Below are 26,530 nucleotides of genomic sequence, written 5' to 3'. Positions count from 1 at the left end.
TCTCCAAGGTATATTTGGGTTTTTCCATCTGAATTTACGTGACCAAATCATAAGGCACATTATTCAGTAACTGCATGAAAGAAATGCAGATTTTTGTTTTATATTATTTATTTATTTATTTTAAAAGCTCCCCTCTTCTTGTAGCCCAGATTTGGGGAAAAACGGGTCGACTTTCAGTAGAAAAACAAACGGAGTTCAGCTTCTTTTATTATAAGGGTTTAAAATGACATCACCGTCTATTAGACTGGAGAGAAGAGCTACAGCCTCACACGACGCCCAGCTTCTGAATGGAGCTTATGGAGTATGAACGTTATGGAGAACATGACCAAGTGCGGTTTGGGACCACCGTTGGTTCCAAGGAGGTGAAGAGGTTTTAAAATATCAGCCCTCAATCAGTTTGCTGAAGATCATATAAATACCTCTCATCGGTGGAAGATGATTCCATAAAAAATGTCATGGAGTGACAGCACAGCTCTGGATTGTCTGAAATTGCATGATCCTAAAAAACCTGCGATTATTGTTCTCCCTCCAGGAATCCAAGTCGTCACCAAGGCTTCAACCACATCAATGGGGCACCGCTTCTCCAGACGCAGAATGTCCGACCTGGACAGCTTGCCTCAGGGCCGCTTTTCCTTCAGCGAAGAGGCGCCTCCGCGGTACTCAGGTGGAGGGGATCAGGATACCGTCAGAAACGGTCAAGCCAGCAGCCTCAGCCGTGACATCAACGTTAACATGGAAACGATCCCAGGACAGCAGTCCGACCGTCGGGCTTCGAGGCAGGACGGGCGACGACCGTCCATTTACAGCACAATGGATGCGGTGCCTCATCTGGAGTTCTACTGCAACGCCACCGCTACAGGCCGGCTACGGCGCAGCAGACCTTCCCTGGAGACTCTCCGCAAGGCTTTTGAGGTGAGTAGTAGATATCATGTTTCATCGGTAATGATAGTTGTCGGTATCAAGCTAATATAGCAGCTGAAAACAAATCAAAAGTGATATTCTCACTTTATGTTGTGGTGTTGCTGTAGAAAAGGGTATCTCAACCTGTGGGCTGCAGACCACCAGTGGGCTTTAGGCAACCTCTAGTGGTTCACAGGCCTGAACTCTGGGGGAGACAGTAGTTTGTAGTGGGACATATAAAAAACAGGCGGTGGAAAAGGTTGAGAACCCTGGTGTGCAAGCTTTGAGTATTTCGACATGATGGCATACTTTTAGATGTTTGAGTGAAGTACTTCAATTAAAAATAGCTCATTTTAAAGCTTGATACGTTTTAAAGAAATGTCTAACTGGTGTCAACTTAAATTCCGAGTTTAATATTCGTACTGCAGAAGTAAAGTTATATGGTGTGGGGGTGTAATGATTCATGATTTCAAACACAGTGGTGTCTCAGTTCCATGCAGCAGAAATTAGGAGTGCCTAGAAATCTGCTTTGGATTCGTAGGTAAGTGCTGCACCTTTCAGTTTATTAGAACAGTCACCGTTAAAAAGGTGCAACATTTAATAATAATGTGCAGGCAACAACCTAATATGTTAGTCCCAAGCTAATATACGCATATAAAGAGTGTGCCATCAGTTTTGTGATAACGAGGAGGACTTCTCAGGATGTTGAGATGGAGCTGGACAATAACAGGAGAAATACACCAATCAGACATAACATTCTGACCACCTCCTTGTTTCTACGCTCACTGTCCATCTTATCAGCTCCACTGACCGTATAGCTGGACTCTGTAGTTCTACAGTTACAGACTGTAGTCCACCTGTTTCTCTGATACTCTGTTACCCTGTTCTTCAGTGGTCAGGACCCCCATGGACCCTCACAGAGCAGGTACTGTTTGGGTGGTGGGTCATTCTCAGCACTGCAGTAACACTGACGTGGTGGTGGTGTGTAAGTGTGTGTTGTGCTGGTCTGAGTGGATCAGAAACAGCAGTGCTACACAAATAGTAGCAAACATTTTATCCTGGTGGGCCAAACTGCAAGGTTAGAGGTGGGCTTAGGGCCAAAATGACCAGGCAGTATAGGCTGTGAATGTAAATCTGTTTTTAAAGGGTCATAATAAAAAAATGAAGTTTATTTTTCCCCCATTGTATGAAGAGGTGTGAGGTTTGGAGTCACTTTCTGGTGGGCTGACTTTGAGCTCAGTTCTTGAAATATTCTGATAATAAGCTCAAGTGTTCTGACCACAAATAGCTGCCAGAAACATTACTGTGCATTAGTTTAATAAGATGTGTCTGTTGTTCTGTGACCGAATGCGGTTCAGGATGGTGAATCGTGCAATAATACGGGAGACTCGGGAACCGGAAGCCTGTCTACAGTCCCAGAGCAGGGGGAGGAGGAGAATGGCGCTGAGGGGAAGACGACTGAACCGGTCCGTTTCGGCTGGGTCACGGGCGTTATGGTGAGGGCAGTGTGAATGGACACAAACAGGAGCACACCTTTTGGGTATTGGCTGTCTAACATTGTCTACTGGTTACAGATTCGCTGTATGTTGAATATCTGGGGAGTCATTCTGTTCCTGCGATTGTCCTGGATTACATCTCAGGCAGGAATCCGTGAGTAAAACCTCCACTAATAGAAATCAAATAGAAATCTAAGTGGTTCTTGGAAAAAGGGAACCGGCTCTGTAACCAGAAGGCAGCCGGTTCGATCCCCAGAGGCGACGGCACATGGCTGCCCCAACTGCTCCCCGGACTGGGCTGCCCACCACTCCGGGCAAGTGTGCTCATTGCCCCCTAGTGTGTGTGTGCTCACTAGTGTGTGTGTGTGATGTTTCACTGCACGGATGGGTTAAATGTGGAGGTGAAATTTCCCTGTTGTGGGACTAATTGGGGTCACTTAATCTTAAACTATAAATAAACAACAAAATGCAATGATGTGCAAATCATTTATTTCTTTATTTAATTGAAAATACTACAAAGAAAAACATATCAAATGTTGAAACTGAGAAATTTTATTGTTTTTTGAAAAATATTTACCCATTTTGAATTTGACGTCAGCAACACTTTCCAAAAAAGTTGAGACGGGGGCAACAAAAGGCTGGAAAATGCAAAAAAACAACAACACCTGTTTTAAAAGAGGCCGGGTGCTAGACTGACCTGCCTGCAGTCCAGGCCTGTCACCACTGAAAGCATTTAGAGCACTATGAAGCGAAAATTATGACTAGGAGACCCCGAACTTTCACGCAGCTGAAATCCTAGATCAAGTAGGAATGGAAAACATTTGACTTCCTAAACTACAGCAGCGTCTCCTCCGTTCCCAGACAGGCTCCCGTCCCAGCTTTTTTGGAATGTGTTGTTGGCCTCAAATTCAAAATGGGCAGATATTTTTAAAAAACAATCAGATTTTTCTGTTTCTACATTTAATATTGTTGTCTTTGTAACATTTTCCTTCAAAAATATGGTTTACACGATTTCCAAATGATTGCAACCTATTTTTATTTACATTCTGCGCAGCGTCCCAACATTTTTTGCCAATGGGGTTGTAGTCAATGTATCCAATACTTCTCTTTTTTGAAATGGTTATAAAATTATGAGATTATTTGATTTCGTCCTAGATCAGGTAGTAAGTAGCTGATGAGCTGAATCAGGTGTGTTTAATGAGGCAGTGTGCTGTCTGCAGTGCTTTGGCCCCTGAGGACTGGAGCTCAACGTGTGTTCTGAAGGTTTTTACAGAATATTTAGTGAAATCATCTCATTCTGATCTTTCAAGAAATAATTCTGGAAGCAAGCTGAATTATTCCTACAACAGTCTCAAAATGAGAAATATTAGATATATGGACTGGATTTTTCATTTGCTATGATGTTATTTTTCACAATGTCTCAACTTTTTAACATTAAAACTGTATATAAAAGTAAAAAGCAAGTATTATGACATGAATGAGAAGGATTCTTTGATTCTTTGTTGGGTATAGGTGAACAGTCAGTGCTGCTAGTCCTTCCACAAAGACACGTCAGCATGTTTGTGGGCAGATTAATTTTACATTGAAGTGAATTTGATTGTATGTTGTAATAATGGTGATAAAGACGATGAACTCAAATGCACTCCACTGATTCTTTGAATAATGCTCAGATGTAATACAGATCTTCCAAAATCGGACTCAGTATAGTAACAAAGTACAAGTGCTCATGCTTCTCCCTCTCCGGTACGCTTATCTCTCCATTTCTCCTGCAGTTCTCACTTGGGTCATCATCTTAATGTCCGTCCTGGTGACCTCGATTTCTTCATTATCTGTGTCCGCCATTGCCACCAATGGAAGGGTCTCATCGGGTGAGCGACGAATGTGAAAAACGACCGCTCCTCCACCCTTGTTCGTGCCGTTGTGATTCTCATTCTCTACTTTTCTGTCCATCAGGTGGTGGCTACTTCATGATTTCCCGCACTCTGGGTCCTGAAATGGGGGGCCCCATCGGTATGGTGTTCTCCTTTGCCAATGCTCTGGGCTGTGCCCTCAACACTGTGGGATTTTCGGAGTCTGTCCGAGACCTCCTCGTTGTAAGAAAAAGATTATAATAGTCCTTCTTATACGCGCGAGAAATACCTTAGCAGGTGAAGTTAGTGCAATCTAGTCGATATTGGGCTCGTTGAAAACTCAATATAAGGATTTGTGACCTAGTGGACGTTAAGTCACCACACGGTGATATAAATCAGCTGCCCAAACCAATTGAGTGAAATGTGGCTACTAAATGGGAATCTGACTGTTGATGCGTGGCTCTCACTGTACATTACATTACATAATCAATAGGATCCAGAGAAAATCTAGCAAAACTATTCAGACGCCCCAAATTTATGCCTGTTATAGATCATCTGTGAGTCTCTAGGTCAAAGTGAGGATTATGTTACTATGAAAATGGAGCCCTTATGTAGTAATTCCGACTGTTTTTATGACGCAGGAGTATAACGCCGTCATGGTGGATGAAATCAATGATGTGCGAATCGTAGGTACCATCACGGTCACTGTGCTTCTGCTCATCTCATTGGCTGGAATGGAGTGGGAGTCAAAGGTAAACGCTCCAGCTGAAGCAATAGGTTAACTTTTATCCAGGGCTTTTTCATGCTGTAAGAAGAAGTCTCTTAGGCTACGTTCACATTTCCAGGCGGAAGCAGCACAAATCCGATTCTCTGCTCTAATGTGACTCAGATCTGGTGTTTTTCAGGGCCGTGTGGACACACATCTGATCTTCTCAAAGCCGACCTGAGCCTCTTTCATATGGGGTCCTAGATCAGATACGTATGCGATTCATGGCCATGTGACCTTAATGTGGCGCTCAGATCGGAATTCATGTGCTTTTTCTCCGTTACCACGGCAACAGCGCCGAACAGCCGTTAAAGCCTGTAAACGGTGGAAAAGCAGCTCGTCTCACCTTTTTCTCCTCTGTCTGGCTCTAATAATGAAGCTGAGAGCTGATCAGAGTTAATGATCTTCTCAGCGAAGCTCGTTCTGCTCGTTAGTTTGTGCTGATGATGCAGTGATTCAGTCACGTGACGTCACTGAGTAGGAGGAGCTCATGAGGGTCAGTTCAGGAGCCGGTTCATCACATTAACGACAGATTAGAGTCACTGACCTAAACAAGTGAGAACCGTTGAGTCAGAGAGATCAGATCTGAGCAAAAAATCAGATTTGAGCAGCGAGGCTTGTAGTGTGAACGCAGCCTTAGGACCCGGAGGAGCACCACTAGTACAGGTTTGTACAGTCTGTGTGTCCCTAGTCACATGACGTGTTTTGTTTTGTTTATTTGGCCACAGAGATCACACATCTGCACATTTTAGTGCTGTTTATTTGCTAACCTAAGGTTATGGCTCATTTTGTAGTTTGTGTTTTGTTTTGTATTTACTTGTTGTTGCCTTACGAGAAGTTATTTGCCTGGGCTTTATGACTGTATATCGTTTTACTATTATGATTAGTAGTAGTACTAGTAGTGTTGTCATTGATAATACATGTAATTTGTCAGTGATGTCAAATTTACCTATTTGATTTAATTACTTATTTATTTTATTTACGTAAACAATTTAGTGGTTGAAAGATTCTGTTTGCTGTTAATTCCTATTTTTGTTGTAATTAAAATGAGAAAATGAGTACTAGATAAGTATTAGGCTAAGGGGGCATTGCTTGTACCATTTTTATCTTCTGGGGGCTTTGAGGAGGCATAAGGGTCTCCCTCTCTTTCCCAGACCCAGGTTCTGTTCTTCCTTGTGCTGATGGTGACCTTCGCCAACTATTTTGTTGGTACATTCATTCCAGCCACTCCACAGAAGCAGTCAAAGGGTTTCTTCGGCTACAGAGGTACCAGCAACCCAAATGTATAATATACATTTTATAAGAAGGTCGCTTCAGGTCGTTCTTGATCTGAAGTTCCCGCTGGCCCAAACAGAATTCTTGTATGACAGATTTGCTTGTGAAGTATCTGGACTGCTCTTAAGCTGAGGAACTCTCATTTTCAGTTGAGATTTTTGTGGAGAATCTGTTACCTGACTGGAGAGGGTCAGAGGGAAATTTCTTCCAGATGTTTGCCATCTTTTTCCCCTCTGCTATCGGCATCCTGGCAGGTGCCAACATCTCAGGAGACCTGAAGGTAACTCTGCACACATACTGAAGTCACTTGAGCTGAACCCATATCTGCAGTGCCAGAAGTAAATATGCACTGAACTGTTGCATTTGTTCTTCTGATAGGATCCACAGACTGCCATCCCCAAAGGAACAATTATGGCCATCTTCTCCACAACAATGAGCTATTTATTGATTTCCATCACTGCAGGTGAGAGCACAATAGATAGGAACCAGACATCTCAGGGCAGTACTGGCTTATGTCAGTGCTCTTATAGGAACATCTTTCCACTCCACCAGTTATTTCCACTCATACAAGGACAGGCTCCTGCTTGTTACAATGGGGGGAGATCTGTAAACCTGAAACGAAGAGCTGTATTACCTCTTCAAACACATTTCAAATCAGTGTTAAACTGACGAAATTTGCATTAATATTTTATAACGCTTGGCTCAAATAACAAGCTGGTTTTGGCCACTTTCCTGCACACGGCTTTTCCAGCAAGCCGATTGGCTCTTTTTACTGAACGGCGGGACTTGCCCCAAAAACAGATGCCATGTTGAACAATAAAAATTTTCCCATTCACTTTTCAACTAGTGAACTGTCTCCTCCTCCTTTGTAATGTCTCTGCTTGTTTAGGGTGACTATATTTTGGCAGGCTATAAAAATGCAAATGTCAATATGAAAACAAGGCCAAATTGTGAATACCTTATGCGCAGTTTTAGGTTGGTAAGAAAGGACATGTCTTGGAAAAGCTGGACGTTTGGAATCTTTCTTGCATTGACTGATTATTACTGTTAGGAGCGTGTGTGTTGCGCGATGCCTCTGGGAACCTGAATGACAGTTTGCCAGTGAACTACTCTGGACCATGTGAGGGTCTGGGATGCAAGTTAGGCTGGAACTTCACAAAGTGTGAACAGAGCCAATCCTGCTCCTTCGGCCTGTCCAACAGCTTCCAGGTATGACTTTTAATCAGCTCCCATTAGTGCCTGCCTCTGAGCAATGGGCATCACTTCACTGTTGAACTAGAGTAAAATCAATCCTGAGTAGAAGAGAATTCGTATCGTTTGGCTCCGAAGACTCGGGATGCTACCGTCCCAGTTAGGAATAACTTCACATACATCTGCTGTCCGAGAAATTGTGGAACGTTGAGTCTTTGCCGTTTTGGCTATTTTCCCTTTTAGCCACACCCACTCAACCAGCCTTCATACTTGTACCATCGCAGCTGCAGCTTTATTGATGTCACATAACTAAATGAACTGGGCGTATCTGGAGACATGAAGGACTCGACACCTGAATGGAAACATCTAAACTAAAGAATATGTAACTTGAAGGGCCTTTCTGAAGGGCTTTAAATGCCTGTGAACAGCTAAGAAATGTAAAACTCATGAATCACAAGGTTCCTGCTGTAAGCATCGCTGTGTAATGACACGCTTGTTATTGGTGAATGTGTCTGGCTCTTAGTTTAAACTAGCTTAAGCTGAATGTGTCTGCTCTCTCTGTTCTGTGCTCCACTGCAGCCATTGTTGAGCTCTACAGCACGACAATGACCACACCTTGGTCATTATTGGGCAGTCGTGGGCTGGAGGTTAGGGACCTGGCCCTGTGACCAGACGGTTGCCGGTTCAATCCCCAGTGCCGACAGTCCATGACTGAGGTGTCCTTGCGCAAGACACCTAACCCCCAACTGCTCCCCGGGCACCATGGATAGGGCTGCCCACCACTCCGGGCAAGTGTGCTCACTGCCCCCTAGTGTGTGTGTATTCACTAGTGTGTATGTGGTGTTTCACTTCATGGATGGGTTAATGTGGAGGTGGAATTTCCCCGTTTGTGGGACTAATAAAAGTATCACTTTTACTTAACCTCCGACTCCGCCTGTGCCCCCAAGCTGAGTGCTCGAAATCAGCACCCAGGAAATGTCCTTTAAAACACGTCATACAAAGCCCGAGTTAAACTATATTAAACTTTTTAAAAACGGTAAAATATGCATTTTAGATGTGCCTCAGAAATCCTCCAGGACATGGAAACTACACTGGCCAAAGCTGCTGAATTCGATTTAATGCCCATATTCAACAATGTTTTAATATTAATGCCTCAGCGGCGTTGTAAAACCATGGAATGGAACAAAGTGACAGGTCAGGGGCTTCAGGATGATGAAATGCACACTTTGATATAAGACGTTTGTTTTTTAAGGTGCTCAACTTGATCTCAGGCTTCGGTCCTCTTATCACTGCTGGCTTGTTTGCTGCCAGCCTGTCATCCGCCCTCGCCTTCCTCGTCTCTGCCCCCAAAGTATTCCAGGTAATCTGACCGAACTGGACTTTATTTGATCTGATGTTCAGTAAATGTTGGTGAAATCTGACCGAACTGGACTTTATTTGATCTGATGTTCAGTAAATGTTGGTGAAATCTGACCGAACTGCACTTTATTTGATCCGATGGTCAGTAAATGTTGGTGAAATCTGACCGAACTGCACTTTATTTGATCCGATGTTCAGTAAATGTTGGTGAAATCTGACCGAACTGCACTTTATTTGATCCGATGTTCAGTAAATGTTGGTGAAATCTGACCGAACTGGACTTTATTTGATCCGATGTTCAGTAAATGTTGGTGAAATCTGACCGAACTGGACTTTATTTGATCCGATGTTCAGTAAATGTTGGTGAAATCTGACCGAACTGGACTTTATTTGATCCGATGTTCAGTAAATGTTGGTGAAATCTGACCGAACTGGACTTTATTTGATCCGATGTTCAGTAAATGTTGGTGAAATCTGACCGAACTGGACTTTATTTGATCCGATGTTCAGTAAATGTTGGTGAAATCTGACCGAACTGCACTTTATTTGATCCGATGTTCAGTAAATGTTGGTGAAATCTGACCGAACTGCACTTTATTTGATCCGATGTTCAGTAAATGTTGGTGAAATCTGACCGAACTGCACTTTATTTGATCCGATGTTCAGTAAATGTTGGTGAAATCTGACCGAACTGGACTTCATTTGATCCGATGTTCAGTAAATGTTGGTGAAATCTGACCGAACTGGACTTTATTTGATCCGATGGTCAGTAAATGTTGGTGAAATCTGACCGAACTGGACTTCATTTGATCTCATGTTCAGTAAATGTTGGTGAAATCTGACCGAACTGCACTTTATTTGATCCGATGTTCAGTAAATGTTGGTGAAATCTGACCGAACTGCACTTTATTTGATCCGATGTTCAGTAAATGTTGGTGAAATCTGACCGAACTGGACTTTATTTGATCCGATGTTCAGTAAATGTTGGTGAAATCTGACCGAACTGGACTTTATTTGATCCGATGTTCAGTAAATGTTGGTGAAATCTGACCGAACTGGACTTTATTTGATCCGATGTTCAGTAAATGTTGGTGAAATCTGACCGAACTGGACTTCATTTGATCTCATGTTCAGTAAATGTTGGTGAAATCTGACCGAACTGGACTTTATTTGATCTCATGTTCAGTAAATGTTGGTGAAATCTGACCGAACTGGACTTTATTTGATCTCATGTTCAGTTTGACTGTATAAGATGCTGATATTCCTCCTCGGCTGCTTACGTAAACAGTATGTGGCACTGAGTCATGATGCAAGTTGGACGTTATGATGTTCTGGACCTTCGCTTGAGAGAATTTTCTCTAACTGGACTTTATTGATCTAGGGGCACATTTTGTAAACTTATCTATTGTCCATTGTTCTCTTAGTGTCTCTGCAGGGACAACATTTACCCTTACATAGGCTTCTTCGGTAAGGGCTACGGGAAGAACGATGAGCCGCTGCGTGCCTACATCCTCACTTACTTCATCGCACTGGCATTTATTCTGATTGGTGAGTATTCAAGCTATGCTTTGACAATTCAAGGGATAAATCCTTCATCAGGGAGCCCGGTCCTGTTCATGGAGATTTAGCACCCTGGACAGTTTAGATCCAGCACACCTGGCCCTGATATGGTGGTCCTGAAAGCCTTCATTGTCTTCATTTGGTTGATTAGAGTTGAAGCTAAACTCTGCAAGGTGGTAGATCTCTAGGAGCAGGATTGGGCACCCCTGCCCTACACTTTTCTCGTATTTAAATTTTTTTGTCAAGGTCCGTTTATGATATTGATGTGGTTAGTATCAATAACTTTCATAGTTACCTCAGTCGAGTTTATTAATCTTTGGACGTTGGCAAAGATTTTGTGAATTGAATAATAAATATGAGGTTTAATTTGAGGGTGTTTACAACAGTAACATAATAATGTCAAAATATTTATGGACCTTACATTTTCCAGTAAACTTTAAAATGTAAATTTTATTCAAATTAAGCAGACTTAATTTGGTACTGTTTTAAGACTGACCTCAATTCCGATTCTTGCATTGTGCCTCATTTAGAAAGCAATCTAGGCTTAAACACTTCAGCGTAAATAGGCGGGAGGCTAAATGAGAGAAAAGCTTAAACGACGGAGCAGAAAGATCCATTTTGAGGCGCTTACTAAAGATTACCATACTCTTCCTATAGTCATTGTGCTGGTGTATGGCTAATTTACTTATTGATGATTAACCTTGACCATTTTTTTTTAATTCTACATAAACAGTTTGGCGTCTCCTCATCCATGTACTTTATCATCAACTGTTATCTATTATAACTTCTGATCCAGCAGTTCCTGTTATTTACATTTCCTTGTGTATCTCTTGTCTTTTCAGCCCAGTTGAACGTCATCGCGCCTCTGATCTCCAATTTCTTTCTATGTTCCTACGCCCTCATCAACTTCAGCTGCTTCCATGCGTCCATCACCAACTCCCCAGGTGAGCAGACACCTCCGCCGTGAAACTCCACAGGTCTTCTCTTTATATTTGATTTAACACAGACTTGCAGTTTGATGTCTTACTGTCTTCACTCTTCACATGAGAAGGTCACCAATCATTGTGGTCATCATTTTCTCTGTGCTGTACATGTTTTGTAAATGAAACTGGATATCAAATTGATATTATATCTCCACAAAGTGCAACCCCATTTCCAAAAATGTTGGGACGCTGTGCAAAATGTAAATAAAAACAAAATGCTATGATGTGCAAATCATTTAAACCCTATATTTTATTGAAAATAGTGCGAACACAACATGTCAGATGTTGAAACTGAGAACTGTTATTGTTTTTTGAAAAATCTTTGACAATTTTGAATTTGATACCAAGTTGGGGCGGGGGAACAAATGGCAGGTAAAGTTGTGTAATGCTGAAAAAAAACACCTGGTGGTTGATTGGCAGCAGGTCAGTAACATGATTGGGTATAAATGAGCGTCTCAGAGAGGCGGAGTCTTTCAGAAGTAAAGAGGAGGAGGGGTCACCACTCTGAGAAAGACTGGACCATCAAATAGATCAACAACTCAAGAAGAACGATCTCAACATAAAACAGCAAAGAGCTTCTGCTTTTCATCGTCTACGGTGCAGAATATCATTAAAGACTCAGTGAACCTTTCTTTATCCTCTAGAATGAAACAGCCTGGTTTTGTTACTGTCTTTAAGACTGCCACATGGAAATGATCTCAGTTCTGATTGGCTGTCCTGTATTGTGCCTTTCTTAAAAAGCCGTCCAGGCTGAAGCCCTTCTTATAACTTCAGTTCAAGTGGACGGGTTTATACGTTTGTGAGTTCAGTTCTCTTCATTATGTTTTGACTGTACCATTTCTACACTGTAGGTTGGAGGCCATCATTCAAATACTACAGCAAATGGACTGCTCTGTTTGGGTCCATCATCTCTGTGGTGCTGATGTTCCTGCTCACCTGGTGGGCAGCCCTCATTACATTTGGCATTATCCTCTTCCTGTTTGGATATGTTACATACAAGAAACCAGGTATGATAGTATTGTCTGACCCACATTTACATCACTGGAAAATACACTGAAAGATGCACTATATGGTCAAAACTCTGTGGACACCTAGACGTTACAGCCATATGAGCTTTCTGGATATCCCATTCCAAAACATGGGCATTAAAATGGTTGGTTTAGTGTAGAGCATCACACCACTGCCTTCTATGCTGTAGACTGGGGTTCAATCCCCCGCCTGGAGAAGCCCCCTACACTATACCAATAAGAGTCCTTGGGCAAGACTCCTAACACCACCTTCACCTACCTGTGTAAAAATGATCAAATTGCAAGGTGGATCTGGTCAAGAGCATCTGCCACATGTTGTAAATGTAATATGGAGTTGCCTTCGCTCTTCTGGGAAGGCTCGCCACAAGATTTTGGAGTGGGTCTGTAGTAATTTGTACCCATGAGTTCAGCCACTAACGATGAACGAGATGGTCTGGTTCTTTCTTCCAAACCCAGATTCCCACTAAACAAAAGGATAAATGTTATGACAATATAGTTGAAAACTTTTTAATATTGACTTTGTCACAGAACAAACAGATTAAGGTACATAAACAAAGGTAATAGATAATATTGCTATCTTGGCTAAATTGCTGGGGATAAACTATTGCTGAAGAGAATGTTTTGTGTGCTGTAGCATCAACATCACCCTTCACTAGAACTAAGGGGCCCAAACTCTGAAAACCAGCCCCAGCCGATTATCCCTCCTCCACCAAACTTTACAGTTGGCACTGTGCGTTCCAGTAGGCAGTGTTGTCCTGGCATCCATCAAGTCCAGATTCTTCATCAGATGGCCAGATAGAGAAGCTCATTCATCACTCCACAGAACACGTTTCCACTGCTCCAGAGTCCAGTGACGGCGCTTTACACACCTCCAGCCGACACTTGGCAATGCACATAGTGATCTTAGGCTTGTGTGCAGCTGCTCAGCCATGAAAACCCATTTCATGAAGCTCCTGATACACAGTTCTTGTGCTGATGTTGCTTCCGGAGGCAGTTTGGAACTCTAGTGAGAGATGCAGCAGAGGACATTTATGTTTCAGCACCCAGCGACCCGACTGAGTTTGTTTGGTCTACCGCTTCGTGGCTGAGCTGTTGTTGCCTGTAGCTGCTTCCATTTCACAGTAGTAGCACTTACTGTTGTCTGGGGCAGATCTAGCAGGGCAGAAAGTTCTCAAACTTACTTATTGAAAAGGTGATGTCCTATGACAGAGCCAGGTCAAAGTCACTGAGCTTGTCAGTATGACCCTCTACTGCCAGTGTTTGTCTACGGAGGCTGCATGGCTATGTGCTTCATTTTATAGACCTGTTAGCAATGGAAGTAGCTGAACCACACAAACTCATCAGTTGTGAGGAGTGTCCACATGCTTTTGGGATATAGTGTTTTGTGACCAGGGACCATGACAGTCATGTATTCTTATATATTCTAGAGGTCAACTGGGGCTCGTCAGTTCAGGCTGGAACCTACAACATGGCTCTGTCCTATTCAGTGTCTCTCTCTAGTGTAGCGGACCATGTCAAAAATTTCAGGTAAAATTAAAAAACAAACTTTTTAAAACTTCACATTACTACTTACGCTGGTCAGGCATAACATTCTGACCACCTCCATGTTTCTACACTCATTGTCCACTTTATCAGCTCCACTGACCGTATAGCTGCTCTCTGTAGTTCTACAGTTACAGACTGTAGTCCATCTGTTTCTCTGATACTCTGTTACCCTGTTCTTCAGTGGACAGGACCCCCATGGACCCTCACAGAGCAGGTACTATTTGGGTGGTGGGTCATTCTCAGCACTGCAGTAACACTGACGTGGTGGTGGTGTGTCAGTGTGTGTTGCGCTGGTCTGAGTGGATCAGACACAGCAGTGCTGCTGGAGTTTTTAAACACCTCAGTGTTGCTGCTGGACTGAGAATAGTCCACCAACCAAAAATATCCAGCCAACAGCGTCCTGTGGGCAGCGTCCTGTGGGCAGCGTCCTGTGGGCAGCGTCCTGTGACCACTGATGAAGGTCTAGATGATGACCAACACAAACTGCGCAGCAGCAGATGAGCTGTCGTCTCTGACTTTACATCTACAAGGTGGACCGACAAGGTAGGAGTGTCTAATAGAGTGGACAGTGAGTGGACACAGTGTTTAAAAACTCCAGCAGAACTGCTGTGTCTGATCCACTCAGACCAGCACAACACACACTAACACACCACCACCATGTCAGTGTTACTGCAGTGCTGAGAATGACCCACCACCCAAACAGTACCTGCTCTGTGAGGGTCCATGGGGGTCCTGACCACTGAAGAACAGGGTAACAGAGTATCAGAGAAACAGATGGACTACAGTCTGTAACTGTAGAACTACAAAGTGCAGCTATACAGTAAGTGGAGCTGATAAGATGGACAGTGAGCGTAGAAACGAGGAGGTGGTCAGAGTGTTACGGCTGACCGGTGTAATTAGAATTTTAATGTAATAAACTTTGCTTTTTGTATCTGTAGGTATTCGTAGTGGAATTTCATTGATACCATTTCCCTGTTTCTCTTTTCAGGCCACAGTGTCTGGTTCTAACTGGTCCTCCTAACTTGCGTCCAGCTCTGGTGGACTTTGTGGGCTCATTCACTAAGAATGTCAGTCTGATGATCTGTGGCGACATTCTTATGGTGAGTAAGATGATTTTGCATCCACATTCATCCACATATCCTGAAATTATCTCAAACAAATGTCTGTCTCTCTCAGGACGATGACAAGTCGGTCATATCGCAGCGAAACACAGACAAACTGGTCAAATGGCTGAACCGCAGGAAGGTGCGCTCCTTCTACACCCCTTTCAAAGGAGACAGTCTAAGAGAGGGGGCTAGTCACCTCTTGCAGGTAATCCCCTTTAAGAGATGCTCCCCCCCGTCTCTCAGCTTTCTGTCCCATTCTGCTCATATTTGAAAAATATAACTCCTTTAATTCATTGAAAGGCTGCCGGTCTGGGAAAGATGAAGCCTAATACGCTGGTCATGGGCTTCAAGACTAACTGGCAGGAGTGCTCCCCCTCCAGTGTGGAGAACTATGTTAACACTATATAGTGAGTACAGTCAGCACTAGACATGTTAATAGGGGAATTTCACCAATTTTTCTTAATTTCTTAATAAATGAAGTGCTTTGATGTGAAATGTACCACTCTGTAGAAAATGTTTCATAGTGGTGGTGATTTCAAATTTAAGTTAAGACTGAAATTATTACAGTAGCTGCGACAGAATACCGTGTTTTAAATCTAATGATCTCAGCCCAAGATCAGAAAACGGTATTAATAAAGCACCGTAACTGTTAGGGGTGGACATCTCGACTGCGATTCAGAGGCTGTGATGCGGCTAGAAAACGATTTTTTTCTATACAGAATTTTTTTGTCGCTGTGAAACTTTGTCGTTTTAAAGCAAAGTATTTGTAATAGACCATAATGAATTTACTTCCAATGCGTTGTATTAATAAAAGGAATTGATGTGGTGGTGAGTGAACTGGAAGGCTCTCATTCACTGCTCTTGTTTGGAGCACAGAAGACACTGCTGCCGCTCGTCTGTGATGAAATGTGCAGTAACGGTGAAACACGGTGGATGTTCGCGCCGCATGTTACAGCCATCCGACCCGTTTAAATGCGTGCTTTTTCCGTTTTGGTTCCGCTGTAGAGACTGGACTGGATTGAGCGTGAAAGCCCTGGTTCTCAATGACACAGAATAGACCCGATCCTTCAGAGTTTGTAATTCACTTCCAGTTTGGGTGGAAGCTCTGACATCGCTTGCTTGAACATTTGGAGACGAATGGGACTTATTCGCATATAGAAGCGCCGCAGATGGTTTCAGGATACATCACATCTGCAGTGAGAAACGGGCAGACACTAAAAAGTTCTGAAGGTGAAGTTAAATGTTGCAGCATTTACATCCTGGCACCTCAGGCACCATTTAAGGTGGAACGGGAAAATTCTAACAAGAAGCTGGTGAATGAGAAGCAACTTCGGCCTCGTAGCCAGTCGAACGTTGACATTTCACAAGAAACTGTTGTGAGAAGGTGAGAAAAGTGCCTATAAAGCTTAAAGCAGAGCAAAGTAAACCTGCACTCTCGTTTATATTTTTTAGCCTATACTGGGACATCAGCGCGTTCTGAGACATACTGGACATGAAATGTTGTGGCTCCCAAGGTGGTTTGATTTGTGTTGAAAGAACAAAAAGGCTCTAACATTTGGGTTTTGACTCCTGAACTAACCTGGCTTTTAACGCAGAGGGAGCCGGTCGGATTTCTCGCACACGGTCCAGGCGCTGCAGCTTCACGCTTCCAAGTTCTGCCGTTTACGTTCCGTCCACGTTACGCTATTAATTAAAATATAGAACGTCTGTTTTTGATATTTGTGAATCGATTCAGAATCGTTCACGTGCGCATCGCCACGCGTCTAAGATTAGAGTCCCCCCCCCCCCTTATAACTATGCAAAATTTCCTACATACTGTCCTTACTTTAGGATAAACCCCAACAGTGTCATAACGTCTGTTCTAAGCTTTGGTTTCTGCTGTTAGCTGTTCTATTGAGAAGAGTGTTATCGGTTCTAGGTAGCCGTGATGGGCAGATTTCAAATGCAGATTTCAATTGACTGATTTAAAATAAAACCCAGACTGGCTGCTGTCTGATTCCCTCTTTTTACCTGCATCTGTTAATGTAGATGAAAGATCATCGGTTGCTTGGTAACAGATCTTCCCATTCAATTATAGACCTCTATTGAGTGGATTAGGCTTTCCTTACGTGAGATAAGTAGTTGTAAGATAATAATAAAGATAGGATTGGCTTCTGATCTTATCTTGACCTTGTTAGATCTTAACTTGGCACTGATGATAAGTTTCTGTTATACGGCCCAAACGACTGGAGCATTTACTGCCTCTAAAAGCAAAGAGGGCTGTAACACGAAATGGGTATAAATATGATGCCTGATGCCTCTGAAACTATTTATGATACGAATATTTGTCTTAATATGCATTTGTAGAAGCCATCCATGGCAATTTTTTTTAAATGATCCACATTATGGATAAAAATCAAAAGACATTAAAGTAGAAAGGCGATATCTGCGCTGCACACCGTGACCCCTGCTTCCTGTAAACAGTCGCAGTGTACAACTTAACATCGAACTACTCTGAGCAACATCGTCATCAGTGATTGATTTGTGTAGAATTTCCCTGCATGTGTGTTGATTTGTACTTCAGTCATTCACAGAATGGGATGTAATGGGCTGTAAAATTAAAAGTAAAGCATTTGACTTAAATAAACCTCTTTTTTTCTTTCTTAGTGACACCTTCGACTCCAACTATGGAGTGTGTATTCTCCGGATGATGGACGGCCTTGACATTACAGAGGAGCTGCAGTGTGAAGGTGTGTGCGCATGGAATGTTCTAGGCTTTTCCTTGGAAAGATGGGTAAGAGTTCTTCACCCAGTAACTGCTCTGCTCTGTTTATGTGACAGCAAACCAGGCGTTTGAGAGTGATGAGGCAATCAATTCAGACCACAGCGAAAATTCAGAGGGGGAATCAGGTAAAGATGCTCTTGGTCAGTAGTGCAGAGAAACCTTGCGGCATGAGCACCTCACCTTTCTGAATCTACACAAGGTTTAGCCAGGATGAGTTCAGCTAAAGTGGGCGTTTCTTTTTCAATGATACGAGCCAATCAAAAGTACCCATTACGTATCATTACATATCATAGCATTATCATGGCAAGTGGTGGTTGGTTGGTGTAGTGGGTAACACCTCTGCCTTCTGCACTGTAGACTGGGGTTCAATCCCCACCTGAGTAACCACTATACCTATGAGTCCTTGGGCAAGACTCCTAACACCATCTTGGCCTCCCTGTGTAAAATGATCAAATTGTAAGTCGCTCTGGATGAGAGCGTCAGCCAAATGCCGTAAATTTAATCATTATGGGCGTGGCTAATGATTGCACCAAGCTCATAGACGGATCTGTTAGAAAATTTTATACCTTGTTGTTCAGAATTGCTCACAGTGGAGGTGATGGGAACAAGACGTCCACCTCTAAAATCTCCTGCACAGAAAATTCCTACATGAGATGGTTATGAATGCCTGATGACTGAGACATGCTAGTTTTATGACAGACAACAAAACTTTGGCCTAAATTAAACTTTGACCTTTTCGAAAGCACGTTTATGGCAGACAGGTACATGCAGGGTGTTGTTAAGCGCAATAACACCATTTTACGTCATCAGCATTACATTTACAAGCTCAGAAGACTGTGATGGTTCAGTGGCTGTGATGGAAAGTAAACTGGCTATATTTGCATAATCACAACATACCCAACTGCTCTGAATGGCTGTTCACAAGTCAACAAATGAATTAAGCAGTTTTTTAAATGAGTGGAGCTTTTTCTGAAGATGGACCAATGGAGAGAAGACGGAATGAAAGGAATATTGAACAAAAAGAGCAGGTTGAGTCTGAGAGGAAGCCTTATGGGTGGTTCCTTCTAACATGCCAAACGTCCACCCTGTTTAAAATATTAAGCCAGTTCAGTTCATTGTTTTTGTGAATCAGTGTTTTGTTGCTCTACAGGATTTCTCTGTACTGTACCTCCTTTTTTGTGCCAAAACCTAAATAAAATTAAAAAATGAACTGTCTTCATGATAGCCGGGGTGTCCAGTGTTGTCCTCAGAGGGCCGGTGTGGCTGCAGGTTTTCGTGGCAAACAAGCAGGAGCTCACATGATCTGTTGTTTGAAGACTGAGACCAACTGATTAAACAAGTGGAATCAGGTGTGCTTCTACCTGCCTGGGATAAAAAACTTCACACCAGCCAAAAAGTGTAGATTTTATAAGGGTCCAGTGGTCCACTTTTGCTGAGGTCACCCAACACCTGTTTACTGTGATATCTGTCTTGAGAGCTGAAAACCTTTTGCTTGAATGTTATTAAAAATGTTTCTACTGAGTAATAATATTGTCAGTATATTATCATAATTCCACGGGTTTGCTGTCGTTTTTCCTCTGCTTTTTCTCCAGAAGAGGAAAACACAAACCACATCATAAACGATGAGATCCGGACGGTTTTTCAGAACAAACAAGGGAAGAAGAACATAGACGTCTACTGGATCTCTGATGATGGTGGTAGGATTTGAGCTTAAAGTAATGAAAATCTACATTTCTGTTGTACTGAGTGCCTACAAACACATTCAGTCCTCCTCTTTCTTCTCCATCTCAGGCCTGACGCTGCTGGTCCCCTATCTGCTGACGAGGAGGAAGCGCTGGAGGAGGAGCAAAGTTCGAGTCTTTGTCATTGGCCAGCAGCAGACCAAGGAGGATGAACGCACAGAGTACATTTCTGTTCAGTTTGAGGTGTTTACTGGCCTTTTATAGAAACGGGCTGTATTGGTCATGACCACAAATGTGTCTCTGTCCTCAGGATGATGGTTTTACTACGGAGATTTCGACTGGATGTCCATGATGTCATCGTGATAACAGACAGCGAACGGCCACCTTTTTCCAAAAAGTAAGAAGTTCAGCTCAGACTTCAAAGCCAGAGGCATTAGTCCGCATTTAGTCAATACATCTGCAATCATAAAACTGTGATACAAGGCATACATTGATTTCAGAAGCCTTTACTATGACATGGCTATGGACCAAAAAAATCTCCCAATGCGTTTCAGCATGAGCCTTCATCAGTCAGAGAGTCAGAGACAATTATAAAATTGTATTCAGTACCATGTCCACGTGTATCAATTTGCATAAGAGGTGAAATTTAAGGTAGGTGTAACGCCCGGGAGCGAGGAGGCGGACGCATGTGCTGAGATGAGCGACTTTTATTATGGGCAAATCCAGGGTCGTGGTTGAGCCAGTCCAGGTTCCAATAATCGATACCGAGCTTAGGGTGGACAGACATAACTAAGAACACCAAAATCCAAATTTGAACAGAACAAGCCGAACAAACACCAAACAGCCAAACATCTAACAAACATCTCAAACAAAGACCTGCTAACACACAGGGGAAAATACAGGGTAAACAAGGGACAGGTGGGAACAATTAGGGGCGGAGTAACCAAACAAGGGGCCAGACTTGGATCAAAACAAAAAGCACATGGACCGGACTGGGAGGGGCCAATCGTGACAGTAGGATACTGTTAAGGTGTACGTTTCTGGTTCTGTGATGAATAAAACATACACGACTTTTCACTCTTGTAGTCAATCAGCTGAGAAATATTTGGCACCCAAATTTGGCTTCTAAAGTTTTAAATTGGAGCTACAACCCTAACGTTGCAAACAAACACTAGAAGTCAATAGTCACACCAAATCAGGACAACCTCCTGGAGTAAGTGGGAAATTGTGTGCTTTCACCGTTTCCCACACGTAGGTTCACACAAATCGTTGCTGTCCAAAGAAGCAAAGCAAAGAAACAAGTATCTCCAAAACAGTAACTTTACAGGAGAGGGCAAAACATTCTTCACTTTCAATGCAAGTTAGTGGAAAAAGATTTTATTCAAAGCCATTTGCTTTCTCTTCATTTTAAGGGATGCACTGATAGTGATTTATCTAATATTTACTCACCAGACAAGTGTTGAGAATATTAATTTAACAAGAAGCTGCTTGAGGAGGAGCACCGACTTGTAGCTCAGGCATCTGCAGATTCACAGAGAACCGCTTTACAAAGGAGAGTTTCACTGATTTTTCACATTTTTGAGATGTAGAGTGATTCTGAGAGGTTTGATGTGAAATGACTTTTTTTTTTTTTTTCCCCCAGTGGAGGTGATGGGAACCAGGCATCGCCATGACAACACACATAGACATTTTATTTACTATCAAAACCACCAGTGAACACACACGAGTCTTCAGAGTTTATATGGAATGATGATGATGGAAAACAGTGGAAAATCTGGAAATCCTTTTCTTGATCTCTTTTAGCACCATGAATGAATTTTAATCTAAATGAACCAAATCTAAAAACTCTCATAAAACAGCGTCTCAGTCATCAGACAGTGAATTCAGAACCAGTTCATGTAGGAACTTTCTGTAGGAGCTTTTAGAGGGACGTCTGGTTCCCATCACCACCACTGTGGACGGTTCTGACTCGATCAGTTTATCTAGAACAGAGAGTTTCACAGCAAACCGCTCAGAACCGCTCGGTTTACATCTCAGTTTCATTATGCAGGGCCTTCCCTTTAAGCTAGCTTGACTCTCAGCCTACTGTTAGTGACATATTGTAGATTAGAGGCTCAGAAGAACATCTAAATAATCTTTTACAGTACTAACGAAACCATGCGTTTTTATATATATATATATATATATCTATATGACTGTATGTAGTTTCACAGAGCAAAAATACACCACTTGTGCTCAAAGTAGAAGACGTAAAACATCAAAGCATGTTTCAAATCTGTGTGAAACACTGTAATTTGATCTTTTGCTGAACAATTTCTTTAACCAAAATACATTTCTTCACTTTGTGCAGCTTGAATCGCTTTGAGGACTCTATAGCCGGCTTCAGGCTCCGAGAAGGACAGCAGGCAGAGGGGCCAGCGCATCAGGAAAGGACGGAGGGTCCTTGGAAAATTTCAGACAAGCAGATGGATGCATTCAGACTCAAGGTTCGTTTGTGTTTCTCTGTGTGAATAAGAGTATGAAGAGGAATTTGTGGCAAACTGAAAAGCAGTCGCTACGGCGGACAAACGCATGCATGACATTACTGCTCCATCATGACTTACAGGAGACGAGCCGGGATGGAAAACAGACCCTCTATTAGGCTTTAATTCTGTACTGAAAAACAATGCTTGAGGATTTACACTTAAAAATGACAACTGAGTCCATTCCACATTGAAAAACACTGAAGACATGGCTATACTGCTTTCCACGGTGCAGTACTTTAAGCAGATTCTCATTGAAATGCAGGCATAATAGTGAAAACAACGAAATACATTAGGCACACCACTGTACTTTTCTACAGGTGACATGTGGAATATGTACCAAAATGCAAAGTAAAACCCCTAATACACCGTTTTCATGTTGCTTGGCCTCCTTTTCATACTTCAAACATTTGCAGCAAACACATAGAAAAGCAACAAAAACCGTGAAATGCAGCGCTTTTAAATGAAAAGTAAAAACGGATTACGCTGATTTACGGTGAGAAGCAGTGTAGTTGTTCCTTTGTTACATTTAAAGGCCGAGTGTATTCAATTCAGACAAGAGTTCAGTCTCATTTTTCAGTAGTCAAGCGATGTGAAAACCCTGTGGTAGAGATTCTGTTTTTCGTTTTGGCTCGTTTGGCTTCTGCACGCCACTGCGGAAAAATAATAGTGAGCGCTTTTTATTTGGCACGGGTTCCTCTCTCTAGCGAGGGACCCTGTGTCCACACCGTGGTGGCTATCAGTACTTTCCCCTCTTTTGAACGTTGCTCTCCTTGTGGACTTTCTGTCTTGCAGTCTGAGAGAAAGGTGAGGCTGAATGAGATCATCAGGAGAAATTCCAAACACGCTGCTCTGGTCTTAGTGTGAGTCCTGATCCCAGTTCATACTCATTAACAGCTGAACGTCGTAAGAATTCTGTTCAGTATTCAGCTCAAGACCAAACTGAAGATCAGTGAGCAGAAACAGTGGACGTTACTTTGTCTCTGTCTATGTCAGGTCGGTACCTGTCCCTCAGGGCGGCTGCCCCAGCTCTCTCTACATGGCTTGGCTGGACGCACTGAGCTGTGGACTGCACTGCCCCATCCTGCTGATTAGAGGAAACCAGCAGAATGTCCTCACCTTCTACTGCCAGTAACTCCCTCATCCAGCACTCATCAAGTAATTAATGTAGAAGAAATCAAAGAAATTTGAATAAGTCTGTTATTTGTACAAATACAATATATAACACAGTGGTTTATGAACAGCTTTGTAAATGATGATGAAACTCAAGTTCAGCATTTGTAGAATTCAGTTTGCCATCAGTCCATCCTGCCTGATATTTCTCGATATTTCTGACTTTGATTTGCTGTATATTGGACTAGGAGCACCAAACTTATTTAGAAATGTGTTTTTAATTAATTATGAGTCGGTTTCACGAGACAGAGATTTCAATTCCATCTTTTTTTCTGCAAAGTTAAACGGTTGAGATGTAATCAGGGCGGTTTGGTGTGAAACTCTGTTCCAGAGAAACGTACCAAGTCAGAGCTGCTCACAGTGGTGGTGATGGGAACCAGACGTCCCTCTAAAAGCTCCTCACAGAAAGTTCCTCCATGAGCTGGTTCTGAATTCACTGCCTGATGACTGAGACGCTGTTTTACGACAGTTTAGTGATGAATGTTTGGACTAAACGTTTTGTAATCAATTTACTTTAATCTGTTCACAGCGGAGGGATACATGTAGGGTGTTCTAACCCAAGCTAGTCCCCAATAAAACGTTTTTGTTTCTAGATTTTCCACTATTTCACCATCAGTAAGGAAATCTGAGCCTGAAAGTTTCTCTAGGACGGAGCATTTCACACCAAAACAACCTGAACGACTTTGTTCCCATAGTAACCACTGAATTATAGGACAACACGTATTTTGAAAAACAAGAGTTCCCCCTGAAGTGCAAGTAAAACGCACTCACTGATTATTTTCCCCTCGTTTCATTTATTTTCCCAATATTTCGCAGTTCATTACTACGAACAGATGTTAACTAATTCTAGCAGTCATATAAAATAATAATAATAATGAAAAAGGAGATTTTTTAAAAATGTATTAATGAAATTTCTGAGCTTTTCTTAATGCTGTGCAAATTCAGAAACAAGAATATAGGATTACAGCCGTGCTGGTTCCCCCCTCTGAATTTGAAGCTCTTGCTGATTAGGTGCTGAGTTGAATCAGGTGAGTTAAATGAGGTGCTGGACTCTTGAGTGCCAGGCAGGACAGCAGTCTGACTCTCTGTGTTCAGTGAATCACTGTAAAATGAATGAACGGTTTTTGTGGTATATTTACTATACGTTTGTAAATACAGTGCAGAAGATAAATGAGTGAGTTCTGCTTTATTTTAATTAAAATAAAACGGTGTTTTTTTGTAAACATACACTTTTGTCTTCACTCTTTGGTCATCCAGAGCAGCTCGATGCTTGGAAGAGAACTCGGACCCTCTTCCTCCAGAGCTTGACTCGTAATGATAAAGCTGAGATTAGCATGGGTTTAAATGAATAATGAGAAATAAAGACATCTGATGCTTGAAAAGATGGCAAGAGTGGATCACCGTGGCGGGGTGTGAAGTTAGGGTACAGGTTCAGGGAACAGTGTGAAATACAGAACTTCAGTTTGACAGCGTTCCGACAGTAAAGTTTAAAGGGGAATTCTACATTTTTAAAAAAATGTATAATTCCATCTTTGAGAAGTAAATGCAGTCATTCAGAGCGGTTTGGTGTGAAATGGTTGATTGTACAGACTCAGTGGTGGTGATGGGAACCAGGTGTCGCCATGACTACAGCACAACCATACATTTTGTTTACCATCCAGAACCACCAGAGAACCTACACGAGTCTTTTATGTGTACTGCTGATGGTGAAACAGTGGAAAGCAAAACGAGACGTTTTACTGCGACCTGCTTGGCCTGGATCTCTTCACCACTAACGGACGTTAAAAAGTGCAAATTTAGAAAAATGTTTGGAGTCGCCCCCTTTCGCTGTGGGCGTGGCTTAATATTCAAATGAGCGCATGCAGAAGTATAAATAAACAGCTGAGCAGAGAGAAATGAGTGAAGTGGGCTCCATGTTATGCTGCCAATGTTGTTGTAGTTCCCTCATGACTCCCTAAAGCAGTCTCCAGCGATGATGTGCTGGTGCTTTAAAGAAGGAACGGTTCTAGCTTTAATTCTAGCTTTAGTCCACACAGAGAAGCAGAATGCGGACACGACTGGCAGACAGATGTAAACTAGTGTCCAGCTGTGAAGATGTCGGCTTTCTTTCTTTTGTTCAACGAGAAAAACCCGAGACCCGACATCACTGGGTGTCAGACAGGCTGTCTGTTTACAGTGACACTCCCGTCCTTCAAGAAAGAGCCAATCAGCTTGCTGGTTATGCTGTGAGCCCCTCCCCATTGTTGTGAAAGACGTTTTTGGTGCGATCCAAATGCTACGAGCTACTTAAGTGGTTTTTGTGAAATTGTATGAGTGATTTTAAACGTGTCTTTGAAAAGGTTTTAAGTATTTTGGTCTCTCCCCTTTTAAAGACAGTGGAGTCCGTCCTATAAGCGCTTTGGAAAGACCATAAATATACATATCCAGATGCCACGTTGCCTATTGCTGCCTATCTGAGGCGATGCGTCTGTGCGTCCGCCGTGTTGAAGAGGTCAAGATCCGCTTGTGAACAAATTCTCTTGTATTGAGAGAACACGAGGACATTTTCTCAGGACTTTTCCCGTTCCACCTTAAATGGCAAAGCAGTCACGTTCTGCACCGCCGTGCCATTTAAGGTGGAACGGGGAAATTCGAAGAAGCCACCGGCGAAAAAGAAGCTGACTTCGGCTTCATGGAGGCTTGAAAGGCCTGATACGAGGAGGTTTCACTACTTCGGCTTAACAGCTGAGTGACGTTAACATTTCACAGCGACAGGTGAGTCTTGTTTGTGATAGCTACTCACAGCTACGGCACCATTTAAGAAGGAGTAGGAACATTCAAACAAAAAGCTGTGAAAAAAGAAGCTACGCTCAGCCTCGTACGCTCGAAATAAAGGTACTAAACTCTCTGGGGCGGTTCTCCTCTCATCACTGGGGTGGAACCCTTAAGGCTCCTTCTCAGTGCCTTTAGTCAGGGAACATAACTGAACCATCATCCACTGAAATGATGTTTTCTCAGCTGGACTGACTCCACACACCCCACCTCGTTCTGGCCATAGAGAAATGGAGCTCGGACCCGGAGCTCCTAATATGGGCGTAAGGAAGACTACAGAATGACGCACGACCACAGTGGTCTATTGATTTGTTAAAGCAGTTGTCGGTGGGGTGAACCAAATCAGCCTTGTGATTGGTGAGATTAATGCTGACGCAAGCTAGATCCACCTACTTTGCATCGAAAGAGGGTAAAAACATAAGTAATTTAATGGACAACGGTGCGTTATTCATAAGACGTACTCCGCATGTGTATATTGTGAGTACACAAAAGTAAAAATAATTTAATAATTAAAATCTT

General features: G+C 42.6%; 1 protein-coding gene across 3 annotated transcripts in view; it reads left to right on the top strand.

Moving 5' to 3' along the window:
* Positions 1–24,405, top strand: part of slc12a10.1 (solute carrier family 12 member 10, tandem duplicate 1) — a 33,657-nt gene extending 9,252 nt beyond the window's left edge. For 2 of the 3 annotated variants that reach the window (XM_017724684.2, XM_037532611.1), the window contains exons 2-28: positions 533–912; positions 1,793–1,825; positions 2,259–2,396; positions 2,475–2,550; positions 4,169–4,264; positions 4,350–4,489; positions 4,888–4,998; positions 6,167–6,278; positions 6,437–6,567; positions 6,666–6,750; positions 7,339–7,496; positions 8,731–8,838; positions 10,262–10,385; positions 11,240–11,341; positions 12,232–12,387; positions 13,836–13,935; positions 14,942–15,053; positions 15,130–15,264; positions 15,360–15,466; positions 17,706–17,788; positions 17,880–17,948; positions 19,416–19,520; positions 19,615–19,726; positions 19,816–19,902; positions 21,856–21,991; positions 22,823–22,890; positions 23,024–24,405. In XM_017724684.2, the coding sequence (XP_017580173.2) occupies positions 568–912; positions 1,793–1,825; positions 2,259–2,396; positions 2,475–2,550; positions 4,169–4,264; positions 4,350–4,489; positions 4,888–4,998; positions 6,167–6,278; positions 6,437–6,567; positions 6,666–6,750; positions 7,339–7,496; positions 8,731–8,838; positions 10,262–10,385; positions 11,240–11,341; positions 12,232–12,387; positions 13,836–13,935; positions 14,942–15,053; positions 15,130–15,264; positions 15,360–15,466; positions 17,706–17,788; positions 17,880–17,948; positions 19,416–19,520; positions 19,615–19,726; positions 19,816–19,902; positions 21,856–21,991; positions 22,823–22,890; positions 23,024–23,162 (3,168 nt within the window). In that variant the 5' untranslated portion in view covers positions 533–567 and the 3' untranslated portion in view covers positions 23,163–24,405. The remainder of the gene's footprint in view (positions 1–532; positions 913–1,792; positions 1,826–2,258; positions 2,397–2,474; positions 2,551–4,168; positions 4,265–4,349; positions 4,490–4,887; positions 4,999–6,166; positions 6,279–6,436; positions 6,568–6,665; positions 6,751–7,338; positions 7,497–8,730; positions 8,839–10,261; positions 10,386–11,239; positions 11,342–12,231; positions 12,388–13,835; positions 13,936–14,941; positions 15,054–15,129; positions 15,265–15,359; positions 15,467–17,705; positions 17,789–17,879; positions 17,949–19,415; positions 19,521–19,614; positions 19,727–19,815; positions 19,903–21,855; positions 21,992–22,822; positions 22,891–23,023) is intronic. The other variant, XM_037532612.1, reaches the window with a different exon arrangement.
* Positions 24,406–26,530: the final 2,125 nt, after the last annotated feature.

This window comes from Pygocentrus nattereri, chromosome 22 (genome assembly GCF_015220715.1).
Source record: "Pygocentrus nattereri isolate fPygNat1 chromosome 22, fPygNat1.pri, whole genome shotgun sequence".
Taxonomy (NCBI): Eukaryota; Metazoa; Chordata; class Actinopteri; order Characiformes; family Serrasalmidae; genus Pygocentrus; species Pygocentrus nattereri.
This window is presented reverse-complemented; position numbering and strand designations above follow the sequence as displayed.